Genomic DNA, 14,295 nt, shown 5'->3' on the forward strand with positions numbered 1-14,295 from the left:
TGTGAAATATATACTGTACTCCAAGAAATTTAAATGACTCGACTTGTTCCAAAAAAGAACCACATGTGGCAATAGGCGGGCACTGATAACTATTATAGTGAAGAAAGTCAACTGACATTACCTTGCATTTCGCTGGATTTAGGCACATGTTGTTATTAGCTGCGAAAGATTGCACCTCAGAAACTACGTAAGGTAAGATAGAAGGTGCATTTCTTGGGATTATTTCGAGGACCGTCAGGTTGTCTACAAATTTAGCGCGGTGGAACCAGCTACACAGTAGATCGTTGACCATTACAGAAAAAAGGATTGGGCCTAACTTTGTTCCTTGCGGTATCCCTCCAAATAATTTAATGGGTGGAGAAGATGAAGGGTTTATACTAACAGATTGAACCCTACCCTCTAAAAACGATGCCACCCAGCGTAGCATACAGGGGTGAATATCAAAATTCGAGAGTTTATTCAATAAGATGTTATGGTCTATCAAGTCCAATCCTTTCTTAAAGTCTGCAAAGAACCACCTGGTCTAGCAATTGCTTCTGTCCAAGGCCTCAACGGTAAGATGAAGAAGGAACACTATAGCTTGTTCAGTGGATTTCCCAGCCACTGCAAACTGCTTGGTATCTAGCTGTTTATTGATACCAGGCAAAATACGAGATAGAGTGAATCCTTCCATTATCTTGGCGGTTTCGCATGTTAGAGAGATTGGTCTAATGTCACTCTCAATACAACGTGGGGGATTCCGTTTTGGCAGAGGACGCACTATCGCACTCCTCAACAGACTAGGCACGAACCCTTCTCGCAATGACATGTTGTAAATATCAGCTACCAGAGGAGAGAGTTCAAAGGCGAAGGTCTTCAGAATCAAGTTGGGTATTCCATCTGGACCAGAGGCTTTATTGATCTGGACAGCTCGCAGGGATTTATATGCCTCGTATGGTAACACCAGTAAACCTGGTGAAATATCCGGTACAGCGATGGCAGTAACATCACTGCGAGAGAGAGGCCTAAAGTCAGACGTTAAACCAACGAAGAACTCATTGATCTTCTGGCACAAGGAATGGATGCTATCGATATTGTGACCATCGATCAGCTGACTAAACCATTGCCCTTCATGTTTCGATACACCAGATAGATTCTTTACCTCGTTCCACCATCTTCGTATATTAGTGTTCCTTAGGTTTTTTACTTTGGCATTATAGAATGAACGTTTGCACACAGCTATGGCAGTAGAGACCTTATTCCTCCAGAACTTAAAAATGGGTGAATGCTTACCAAACTTTGCAAGCATTTTCTGCCTCTTCACAATCCATGATTTTATTTTACTGGGATCCATGGTTTATCTGTTCCGTGCTTGCGGAAGGCTTTAAGAGGACAGAATCTGTCTAAGCCATCGATGATAGTGCGATGGAAAATATCAAACAGACTGGCAGGAGGTAGCAGAATACAACTCGGTCCAGGAATAAGATGTAATCCATTGACCAAATTCTGTCAGTCTACTTGGCCTGGTATCACGTCTTAACGCTATTTGCTTATAAGGCTTGCATGATGACGATAGAGTATTACATGGGGTTATCAATATGGTGAAATGATCACTAGTTCCCAATTTAGGCAGTTGTTCTGGGGGACAAAACAGGTTGGGCCTGTTTGTTAAGCACCAATCCAACACTCCAGAATCTCTAGTCAACACCTTGATAATTTGTGAAAGTCCTCTAGTCAACACCTTGATAATTTGTGAAAGTCCTGTCCTGCGTTTAGTGTCCACAAGAGAAAGCCCAGTACTAGTGGGATTAAAATCACCAGTGATCAACACTAGGCCTTCAGGGTGCTGACTGAGAAACGAGTCAACATTAGCTTGCAGATGTTGTAACAAGATCTTGTTTTCATTTACTCCACAGTTTGTAGGATGGTCAACAGCCAAAAGAATTATAGAAATAGCGCGCGGTAGTCGGTGTGGTCTGAGTTTTATCCATAAAGATTCAACTTCAGGCACTTCATAGGCACTCAGACGAGAACAGGGAATAGACGAGGCATAATAGGCATAATGCACTCCTGAGTGAAGGTATCAATGTGCTGTCGAAGCGCGCAGAAGGTGTTAGTACGCCTGTCATTATAGTGCGGACTTTCCATAGCATAGAAAATCGCCACGTTTCAATTTGTGTAACTGAACTTTGTTTCATGTCACTGGTCATATAAACCTATGTAAACAGGAAAAACGTGGAAGAGTTTGGTCGCATCTAACTACAGCCCCAAAAAATACCATTGGCCATGCTGAGCCTAGCTACATTGCTAACAGGAGTGACAGCGCGTCTGACTGCGTCTGACTGACTGGGAGGTCGCGCAAAGCTCGGACAGGTACGGAGCAGCTCGTCTCAATTCAGATAAGAGCATATTTCATTATGGAAGTACGGTGGACTGTTCCTTTAAGCATGCTATTTTTTTTTCGTACAAACTTTTATAGATTTCTATTTTAGGGCTTCTACATTATCAAATCAAAACATTGCAGAAACATTTTAGAGTTCCAAACGTTTGGTTTTTTTGTTTTTTGTTTTTTCAGCACAAAATTAAATGTTACAGAAATTTTTTTTTGTATCTGAGCAGCATATTCCATCAGAGAGCACTTTTCAGATTAAAAAAGAAAACATAATGAAGGCCGCTGGGTTTTGGTGCAAAATGAAGAAGTGAGTGTGACAGTCAACGTGTCCAGAAGAACTGGGGCTGGTTCTGGAAGATGCTCAGTAAAACCTACAGCTCATTTCCGCATAAAACTGCACTCATTATACCTGAGACTACTATTTTTTTTAAAGCAAAGAGTCGTCTCACACCAAATATTGACTTTGTTTCATTTATTATGGCTTACTGATTACTGTTTATAGCATTTTTTTATGTTGAAACATTTAATTTCATTATTTTTAAAGCCATTTTTGGTCGACAGCATTTCTTTACATGTGCCTAAGGTTTTTGCACAGTACTGTACTTACTGTATATAGTTGCTTTGTCTGTGAGTGCACGTACCGTACATGTTTCCTACAACTACTTCACACTACTTCGAAGAGGTTCTTTTTTCCCCCCATAATCTTATTACATTATAAATAACGAAGACCCAAAGGATTTGCATTGCTAACACACACACACCTGTCGGCGTTGTGGTTGACACAGCCCTGCACGGTGAAGACTCTGCCAGGGTAAAGTCCACCCTGGAGAATGGTTTTATATGGCAGCACCTGAGGAGACATGAAAAACTGATCTTCAGAAATACCCTGAATTCTTTATAAATTCTATACGTAGTGTATTGAGCACTTTAATTTACGCTTGTGTACTTAAAGTACAGATTTAACACAACCAGAAAGCCCACAGCTAGCAAAGCAGCTAATTAGCATGATAGTTAGTTAGTTAGCAAGCTAATATCATGTACATATGTTATTGCAAGTGATGTACTGTAAATTGTATATGGACACTTAAATCACATCTAAAATAGATTTCCATGGCGATTTCATAGGTCCATTTCCGTAGTTTTTTTTATTCAGATGTAATTCTGATCTATGTCGTGTACTGCTTAGCATGCTAATGTGTTCCTGAGTTAGTGTGTCTCTAGACCATACAGATCACCATGGAAATAGGTTTTATATACCCTCCTGGTAATTCTTATATTTGATATGCAGCACATGTATTTGAATAACATACATCATTCTAGCTTGCTAACTAAAGTGCTTGCTAGATGTGGTTTCTTTGAGAAAAATACATAAAGAGGTCCTGCACACATAAATGTGTTTTCTGAACTGTAAACTAAATGATATGGCTGTACTGTCATGAAGCGCATCAGTGCTGGTGTTAATATTGATTTCTTTAAACCAAATTTATAAAAATCTGCATTTCATGGGTTGAAAATGGCTCAACAGGCCATCTACTGGTTCAAATCATCTTGAGCTTTGCCAGGCCGATGCTGATGTCGAGTCAACCATTTGGGACTTATCTACGTCATGAAATTTATAAATATAAAAAAAGAATCCCAACGCCCTTTAATCAGAAGTGGGCGGCCCCCTCCCCGAGCCCCCGCCCTTGAGTGGGTGTCTGTGAAACTGCCCTTATTTTCAAATATATACTTATTGAGGCCTGGGGATGTCAATGAGCAACTCCTACCTCACACACCTACACCCCCCTCTCCCCGACAACCAGCTCCGCCTCTCAGCCCCGCCTCTCAACTCCTCCTGGCTCCTAGTCATAGTTTCCCAACATCAGTTTCAGACCAGTGGCATTGAACACATGCACAGTCGAATATTGTGTGAACTTGCTCATTAGCGTGATTGTGCCATGTAGGTAGTGACAGTTTGTGTCAGTTGTACATGTCGTCATGCGTCTTACCATTCGGGAAGGGATATCATCACCCTAATCTAACCCTACCCTCACCTGAAAATGATTGAAATGTTGATTAGCCTAACAGTCACAAAGGTAAACCAAAAAAGTGAATGGCGCTAGTCCAAAAATGCTGTTGTGAAAGTGCAGGGTTTAACACTGCGGCTCTACACACTGTAAAAAAAAAAATCCGTTGTTTTTACGGAAAAACACTGGCAGCTGTGGTTGCCAGAATAATCCTGTTAAAAATACAGTGAAATGTAAACAACATTACAGAATAACTTGTACATTTCACTGGGATTCCATGTACAATTAATGATAACTAAATGTAAATTTTACAGGTATTCAATGTACAATAATCAATACATAACTGTTAATTTTACGGATATTCATTGTACAATAAACAATGACTCAAAATGGTTACAAGCAACGATCTACTAGACAGATATTTTTTGGGGGGCTTTTTTTCACCTTTATTGGATAGGACAGTGTAGAGACAGGAAATGATTTGGAGAAAGATCAGGAAATGACCTTGGGTCCGAATCAAACCCAGGTCCCCAGATTTATGGTATGGCGCCTTAGTCGACTGAGCCACGACGGTGGCCATTTTTTAATTTTTTTAACAGGGCAATGATGTAATTTTAACTATCACATTCTGTTTTAGTATTACAGTTTGTCTGTGTTTAAACTACAACAATTTCTAAATTCTACAAAAAAATATGATCAATTCAACATATTCTTACTGTTAAATTAACAGTGCTATTTGGTTAGGAGTTTTACAGTATATTGATGTAAATTGCACACTGCTTCATTGTTTTTGTATTTACAGTTTTTTTATGTCATGATTTTACATAAATTCACTGTTAATTCTATGGACATTTTTTACAGTGCAGACAGATATTATAGCCTTGCCCCCCTTTTTTTTTTTTTGCATTTTTCAATATTATGCAGTGGGTGGAGTTTGCTTCAGAGCTAGGGATGAAGTCACACTTACTTTGGATAAAAAGCATTAGTCTAATTAAAAAATAAAACAAAACTTAAATGTACTGTATGCCAAGCTTCATAAAGTAAGTCTGTCAAGATGGAGGGTTTTGCTACCAAAAGCCCAATCTGAACACTGAAATTCAAATGTTCTAAAGGAAAATTAAAATTGTAGATCACAATTCACTTAGAACTGACAAAAGAAGGGTTGACCATTGGTCATATAACCCAGGAACAACTCTAGTCTTTGATATGAAAGAGGAATTAATAAAAACAGGTTTGACAGATAACCAGGAATGAATACATTGGACAGGAAAAACACACAAATATCTTAAAAAAGACCTCCAAAGACCTTCTGTGGTGGATAATGGGATTATGTGGTTCTTACATAAGCAAGTGGAGGACTGTACGGAGGAGGCATCTGTGAAGAAAGATAACAGGATCTACTCAGACAGATATCAAACATGTAAGGAAATGACAAGACGGATTTAAAAAAACAACTCCTAAGTTCTACTCACAGCAGACAAACCAGGGAAAGCATATGAAGGCTTCACCTGAAGTAGAAATATAGACATACATAATTATCAAACTGTGTAGTTTGCCTTCTGATCATTTTTCACATTTAGGCCACATTATTCAGATATTCACTGACTTCAACACTGAGGTCTCTGATAATTCTGTAAACGTACCATGTGTTGTGGTTGTGCCACGCACGAGGTCTGTAAATAAACAATGCCATATTTATGGTGGATCCTGAATGTAAATCATAATTTTCAAGTTCTGGTTTGGTTGATACTCACAGCTGGGTTTTGGAAAGAGATGGACATGATCTCTACACCTCCGTCTACAGATATCGCACGCACGCGGGAGACTGGGAGACGGTGCAAGTACTCCAGGAAATGGGCTCCGTTCACGACCACCTGAGACAGTGTTACAATGTTAGACGGATAACCTGATTGAGAGATTGATATTTTATTGATTTGATTCCATAAGAGACACATTTTTTTTATTTCTAATAGACAGATTAAGAGATGGAGGAAAGGTAAATATGTAATACAATAAATACAAGAGGAAAAAAGGAAGCGGCTTCCAAACCGAATAGGAGTCTCGGTTGACCAGGATGGTGAGGGTGAAGTCGAAGCCTCTGGGAAGTGGGGTGTGGTTGGTCCGTTGCTCTGAACCCCAGCAGGAACTCTGCAGAGTGTTACACACCACGTGACCCGAGTTACCGCAGTAGCGTGGGTTGAAGTGGAAAGCGATATCACTCGATGCCTTAGTGTCACATTTCAAATTGACACAAAACCTGTCCATAAAACCAAAACTTAACTAACTTACACACTCTCATTTAGCTAAGTGACAGGAGACAAGTCTGGGTCAACAAGGGAGCTGCTCTCTTGAGGGTGTGCAGTTACAGGAAAACTATTAATGACATAGCGGCATAGCAGAGTCACTGTTACTATAATATTTTCACATCGGGTTTTATTCCAATTACACCACAGCAACTCGCCAAAGCTAACATTTTTATTTATTATCAGCATGTCACATAATTTTTATCCATTTATAGTTACTTATAATATATTTATTACATTAACAGCATTTAGCAGACACTCTTATCCAGAATGACATACAACATACCCAGAGCAGCCTGGGGAGCAGTTGGGGGTTCGGTGCCTTGCTCAAGGACACTTCAGCCATTCCTGCTCATCCAGGGAATCAAACCAGCGACCTTTTGGTCCCAAAGCTGCTTCTCTAACCATTAGGCCATGGCTTCCCCTTTATTTATAATGAGTTGAACCCATTCCAGGGCACCCTCCCCTTCACAAAGAAAAGAGAACTCTTCCCAGGGCCCCCGCCAGCGTCTCCGGGTTCGTTTGCATTACTGCACTGGACGCCTTGTGGCACCTATCTCCGCCATTCCGGGTTCGGGGATCTGAACCCAACTCCCTTTCGATCAGCCGGGGCGACGGAGACCATCGCCCCGCCATTCAGAATGCCATTCACCCATCCCTTAGGACCGACTGACCCATGTTCAACTGCTCCTAATATTTCAATATTTATAGTTGTTTAATGTTGTGGATCGACCATGAAATAAGTTAGTTTCTGTTATCACTTACGTTATAGCAGCTGTAAATATTTATTTCTTCATGAACGTCTTTTAAAGTAAAAACAAAACACCACAGATTGTCTTGCCAATGACAGAAATCTTAACGTTACAGCTTTACCCCTCATTGCTACAAAGTGCTGACACTACATTTAGTATCATGTTAACCTTTTAATTAGCTTATCTAACGTTAATGTGACCATGTCCATGTCACCCGTAGCAAATTGATGTTTTGTAACTAATCAACAGAGGTGGACAGTAACGAAGTACATTTACTTGAGTACTGTACTTAAGTACACTTTTTGAGTATCTGTACTTTACTTGAGTATTAATTTTTTTTTGCAACTTATGACTTTAACTTCAGTACATTTGAAAGACAAATATCGTAATTTTCACTCTACTACATTTCTATCAAGGTCCTCGTTACTCGTTACTATGAAGTGGCTTTGAAAGTGGATGTTTTTTCTTTTCTAAAACGTGACTGGTTTTTCTGCAGGTGACACTGAGACAGCCCATCAGTAATCACTAGGGTCACGTCGCGTCCATAGACTGGATAAAATCAAGTTCAATGATGGCAGAAAGTTGATGGCAGAATGGAAGGAGGCGGTTCTTCTGGGGAATGCATGCACCCGTAGCTATCGCTTGAACCCATTTTTTAGTTTTCTGAAAGGAATAAAGAGTCATTTTGTTTTAAATGTTTGCTTTGCTTGCCTAAAACGAACCACATCACGGCCTACAAAAACTTGCTGTCCGACCTGCGGAAGCATATTGAGGTCTGTAAGCATTTTATTCCAAGAGAAAGCTTGTAATGAAGTTGTCTGTGCTTTTAGAGCTAGCGCTAACGTTGCAATAGCTATACAGTCTGGTTAGTCAAATGACTTTCTATGGATTTGCCCACCAAGTTGCCGTAGCCTTGTCCACGGCTAACGATAACACATAACTTGGACACTGTTAGTTAGCATGTAAAAACGGAATTACGCTAACATGAATAACATTAACTTATCTGAAGTCCTTTCAGATATATGTTTTAGCATAATCTTGCCAAATAAAGTGTAGAAATCTTTCTTTTCTAGTAACGTTAGCTACCCAGTATGATTCTGAGTTTGCTAGCATGTCAGGTGGAGCTTCACTGACTAGCTAGCTTAATGTTAAACCACCATGATTCCACAGGCAGATTCATATGTGCACGAATTTGCGCACGTGTACTCAAACACGACCTGTGAGATGGACAGTATTGTACTAGTCAGTCACAGCAAATTGTTGGCATTTTTTGTTTTGATGTCAGATGATGGTCTTGCATTTTTTTGTCTTGCTTAAAGCAGTGTTGCTGTCGGGCAGTTATTAAGTTCGAGGTGTGAACCTGGGTTTTAATCAGGTTGGATTGTTATTTTTATTTTCTGAGCAAGCTGCCTTTATAGCTATTCCACTGTCTTCCTGATTAACATACGTATACATGTGTGTACACACTGCCAGAGCCGGGTCAGAACACTACCGTACCATGCTGATTTGTGTGGGTGGGGAGGAGTGTTACAATTAAAAAAAAAAGACAGTGGCTCTTTTTCAGTTCAGTTGTGTTTCATTTTGTAATGTTCTACCAGGCGTTTATTAAACAGGTTCTATAAGCTAGTCAGTAAATCCAGTCGGTTGTTTCAGAGGCATTAGATTTTGTAAGCGTTGTGGCAATAATACAACGATGCACTGACAGAAAATATACTTTTAATACTTAAGTATTTTGAAAAGCAAGTACTTCAGTACTTTAACTTAAGTAAAAATTTGACTGTACAACTTTCACTTGTATCGGAGTAACATTGACCAGTGGGATCTGGACTTTGTCTTAAGTAATGAAGTTGGGTTCTTTGTCCACCTCTGCTCATCAAGATAGATAACATTTAGCAACTTGTAAATTATGAACAGTTTATCATTGGTTATTAGTCAGCTGGATTGAATTGACCTCATATCTCTTGTTGACCCAGGAATGTGTCACTTAGCAAAAACAGGCCATGCAAATGGATGAGATTTGACTAGGGTGTGGCATAGTCACCTCTCTGCTCCTGCCAGGACTCGTCCTGCCACAGTGATGGTCTTTCCTTCAAACAGGCCGCCTTGGATAGAGCCCGTAAATGGGAGACGCTGATTGGAAGGAAATTCAGTTGAGAGTAAAAAGCACAAATTTAATTTCTGTTTCCTGATTTTTTTTAAGTCCCTGCCAGATGGAAATGTGGAAGCATCTTAAAAGGAAAACTCAGTGCTTTTGGCAGAAAAGTACCCTAACCCCATCAAAGCCTTTCTAGCCACTTACTGTATGGAGATGGTTTGTGCGGTAACAAGACAAGACAAAGCCTCGACTAAAACATTTGAAGCAACTGCAAGAGGAGGATCTTTCTGAATGGACAGGAAACATGATAATAGAAGAAGTGGGATTTTTTTTTAGGAGGGGTTTCACCTCATAAACGTGAGCAAAAATAAATGTGAACATGGTGGGATACAAATGTCTAAGTCTTCCATATGAGACACATGAGGTAGGTTAGAAAGAATGACAAAGAACAACAAATGAATCAAGGACGATCACAGAAAGCCAGAAAGTACGGTAATAGTACTGTACGGTTATTCAGCTTCACTTCAAGCAGCTTGAGCAATCGGTTCCTACTGAATTAATTACGCAGCTTTCTTTTTATAAAATTTGCCAACAGGTGCCAGAATCACCTTGTTAACTCGGTTTAAAGAGTACACTAGGGTTAGCAATAGAAGCTAAAACATTATCAAAGGTGCTGTGTTTAAGTCTATAGGATAAGACACAATATAACAGTGAGACAAAACAAACAGTGAGACAAAATACGTGACGTGAACAATCTGCTTACTGCTTCAAAGTCTAATATACCGTAGGCTTCATTCTTATATAGTGTTGAATGTACTGATTATTGAATTACACAACGCAAGCCATTTCACAGTAACTGAAACGCTGGAGTGTTTTATTATGGTCTTATTGCACGCTATTCACTTACTGTGACAGTTTAATGTTTCTGGTTCAAAGGGTTCCTATCAGGTTGGTCTGTTGATACAAAACTGAAACTATGATTATTTTAAGATTATTCTGAGTCTTATGCATTTTCCTTTGAATGTACAGTATGTGCTAAAGTCTTAGGCACCCTATTTTTTTTTCATACAAACTTTGTTATAGATTTCTATTTTATGACTTCTACATTATCGAGTCAAAACATTACAAAAACATTTTAGAGTTCCAAACGTTCATTTTCCAGCAAAAAATTCAATGTTACAGAAAAAAAGTTTGTCTCTGAGCAGCATATTACATCAGAGAGCAGTTTTCAGATTAAAAAAGAAAACATAATGAAGGCTACTGGGTTTTGGTGCAAAATTAAAAAGCGAGTGTGACAGTCAAAGTGTCCAGAAGAACTGGGCCTGGTTCTGGAAGACGCTCACTGGACCTGAGATTCCTATTTTTTTTTTAATCTCACCAAATATTGACTTTGTTTCATTTATTATGGCTTACTGCTGTTCATAGTTGTTGTTTTTTTTAAGTTAAAACATTTCATTTAATTATTTTTAAGTCATTTTTGGTCTCCAGCATTTATTTACATGTGCCTAAGACTTTTGCCCAGGACTGTATTTTATTATTTATTTGTTCATTTTTATTCCTTTTTTTGCTTATGGTCTTCAGTCTCTCAAATCGTTTGTGAATGCATCTGCTTTCAGAAATCCTTTTGACTATTCATGCTTATTTATGATTTACTATTGATATCTAACATTAACTATTTCACTCGATATTTCCTTTCACCCTTGAATGCGTAAATTATTTATTCGGACATCCACATTCATCAGATGTTTTTTTAAATAAAATTGCATGATATATCAATTTTGGTTCTGTCTGAACATCTAAATATCAAATATTTATGAAGTAAATGGATTGTCAATGAATAGGGCTCAAATAATCTAAATAAATAAATAAATAAATACTCCAGTGTCTAAAACGTAATGCTGACGACATGAAGTTGAGAATATATAATTTCTGAACATACAGAATGTATGACTGTCGCATGACACGAGGAGGTACAAGAGGTATAAACAACAACAACAACAACAGTTTTTGGTTGAATTTTTTTAAACTTTATGTATAAATTTAGTAAAGATAGACAACGATAAATAGTCTACAGAGCTACAGAGGTTTACATTCATTTACAATAAAGCGCCCATAGTCAGCTAGGATAGGCTCCAGCTTGCCTGCGACCCTGTAGAACAGGATAAAGCGGCTAGAGATAATGAGCTGAGCTGAGCTCTCAAGTGCTTTGGAGGTGATCTACCGTACATCGTATTTTCAGAAAATATGAGAATTTCCTTAATCGAGCCTTAAATTGATTCTCCATGAATGTGGATACTATGCACAAAACAGTGAAAGGAAATATTTGCTCAACGCTGTGTCCTGGATTTGTGAACGCCAGAGTAATTCAGATAAGAGGCTCAGTCATCTCAATACAAATGATCAACTCGTGAAAACAACATTAAAAATGCAGGTTAAAGTGCTTACCGGATTCAGATAAGGATGCTGACAAGCCATCGTGATGCAGTGCAGAATCACCACAAAGTGAACGTGGAACACAGCGGTGTGTTTGTATAGGCTGGGATAAGTTTCAGTTTACTATAAAGGGCTGCTCCACCCAGGAAACCAGGTAAATGTCATGCTTTGTTTGTGTATATCAGTTGATCTAATCCAAGCTTTGGCTCTAAAATAGTCTTGCCCTCTGGCATAGTTTCAGGTTCAAGTTCTCCATTCTGCCCCAGTCATACCCCCGAACCCATTTCCTATCTCAGTCTTACCCCCAAACCCATTTCCTATCTCAGTCATACCCCCAAACCCATTTACTATCTCAGTCTTACCCCAAACCCATTTCCTATCTCAGTCATACCCCCAAATCCATTTCCTATCTCAGTCTTACCCCAAACCCATTTCCTATCTCAGTCATACCCCCAAATCCGTTTCCTATCTCAGTCTTACCCCCAAATCCATTTCCTATCTCAGGCTTACCCCCGAACCCATTTCCTATCTCAGTCTTACCCCCAAATCCATTTCCTATCTCAGTCTTACCCCCAAACCCATTTCCTATCTCAGGCTTACCCCCAAATCCATTTCCTATCTCAGTCTTACCCCCAAATCCATTTCCTATCTCAGTCTTACCCCCAAATCCATTTCCTATCTCAGTCTTACCCCCGAACCCATTTCCTATCTCAGTCATACCGCCAAATCCAATTCCTATCCCAGGCTTCCCCTCAAACACTGTCTTGTTTTTAATCCTCAAACCCAAATCCCTGTCCTCTGTTCTTAACCCTCAAGCCAAAAGTCTGCCCTCATCTTAACCCCAAACCCATTTCCTGTCCCAGTCTTACCCCTCAAACCCAAATCCCTGTTCCCTGTTCTTAACTCTCAAACCAAAAGTCTGCCCCAGTTGTACCCCCATTTCCTGTCCCACTTGAATGAGTTGGCGAAGTATTGTTCTGCTTCACCGATCTGCACTTCCTGAACGCACTTCCTGGTTCCTGAGTTGTTGAACGCACTTCCTGGTTCCTGAGTTGTTGAATGCACTTCCTGGTGTTCTGAGTTGTTGAACACACTTCCTGGTTCCTGAGTTGTTGAACGCACTTCCTGGTTTCCTGAGTTGTTTGCGACAAGTCCTTTTTTTCCCGCAAGGATTGGCATTAATTACTAATCTTTTTTTAAAAAAAACTTCTACAAATAATTTTCCAGTATTATCTTCATTTTTATTGTACTGTCGCTTTCCTTTTTGTACTTTCCACTTTTGCTTTCCTTTTTCTTTCCTCTTTTTTCGGAAGAACGCCGAGACCAGAAGCTTTCTTAAAGACAGTTAAAAGTCACATTTGGAGGACGCTCTGGACTCTTACAGTAATGGTTTTATGGCTGAGGACTACAGTTGACTTGCTAACTTTAGGACTGCAGTTGTCATGAACAGTTTTGCACTCAAGTTTCCATCAATGAAGAGTTTATAACATCAACGAAACTGACTTCATGTTACAACTGTTAATATTATAGTCATGCTGTCTGTTGTTGCCCAGGTGAGGATGGGTTTCCTTTTGAGTCTGGTTCCTCTCGAGGTTTCCTCCTCATGTCGTCTGAGGGAGTTTTTGGTTGAATTTTTTTAAACTTTATGTATAAATTTTGTAAAGATGGACAACGATAAATAGTCTACAGAGCTACAGAGGTTTACATTCATTTACAATAAAGCGCCCATAGTCAGCTAGGATAGGCTCCAGCTTGCCTGCGACCCTGTAGAACAGGATAAAGCGGCTAGAGATAATGAGCTGAGCTCTCAAGTGCTTTGGAGGTGATCTACCGTACATCGTATTTTCAGAAAATATGAGAATTTCCTTAATCGAGCCTTAAATTGATTCTCCATGAATGTGGATACTATGCACAAAACAGTGAAAGGAAATATTTGCTCAATGCTGTGTCCTGGATTTGTGAACGCCAGAGTAATTCAGATAAGAGGCTCAGTCATCTCAATACAAATAATCAACTCGTGAAAACAACATTAAAAATGCAGGTTAAAGTGCTTACCGGATTCAGATAAGGATGCTGACAGGCCATCGTGATGCAGTGCAGAATCACCACAAAGTGAACGTGGAACACAGCGGTGTGTTTGTATAGGCTGGGATAAGTTTCAGTTTACTATGAAGGGCTGCTCCACCCAGGAAACCAGGTAAATATCATGCTTTGCTTGTGTATTTCAGTTGATCTAATCCAAGATTTGGCTCTAAAATAGTCTTGCCCTCTGGCATAGTTTCAGGTTCAAGTTCTCCATTCTGCCCCAGTCATATCCCCAAACCCATTTCCTATC

At 39.5% G+C, this 14,295-nt stretch overlaps 1 protein-coding gene across 1 annotated transcript in view; it reads right to left on the minus strand.

Moving 5' to 3' along the window:
• Positions 1–14,045, minus strand: part of LOC132873796 (galectin-9-like) — a 16,940-nt gene extending 2,895 nt beyond the window's left edge. Inside the window, exons 1-8 of the mRNA XM_060909598.1 lie at positions 14,016–14,045; positions 9,474–9,562; positions 6,427–6,634; positions 6,132–6,251; positions 6,021–6,050; positions 5,850–5,885; positions 5,720–5,752; positions 3,133–3,221 (exon numbers count right to left, since the gene is read on the minus strand). Coding sequence (XP_060765581.1) covers positions 3,133–3,221; positions 5,720–5,752; positions 5,850–5,885; positions 6,021–6,050; positions 6,132–6,251; positions 6,427–6,634; positions 9,474–9,562; positions 14,016–14,045 — 635 coding nt within the window. The remainder of the gene's footprint in view (positions 1–3,132; positions 3,222–5,719; positions 5,753–5,849; positions 5,886–6,020; positions 6,051–6,131; positions 6,252–6,426; positions 6,635–9,473; positions 9,563–14,015) is intronic.
• Positions 14,046–14,295: the final 250 nt, after the last annotated feature.

Source organism: Neoarius graeffei, chromosome 25 (assembly GCF_027579695.1).
Source record: "Neoarius graeffei isolate fNeoGra1 chromosome 25, fNeoGra1.pri, whole genome shotgun sequence".
Classification (NCBI taxonomy): domain Eukaryota; kingdom Metazoa; phylum Chordata; class Actinopteri; order Siluriformes; family Ariidae; genus Neoarius; species Neoarius graeffei.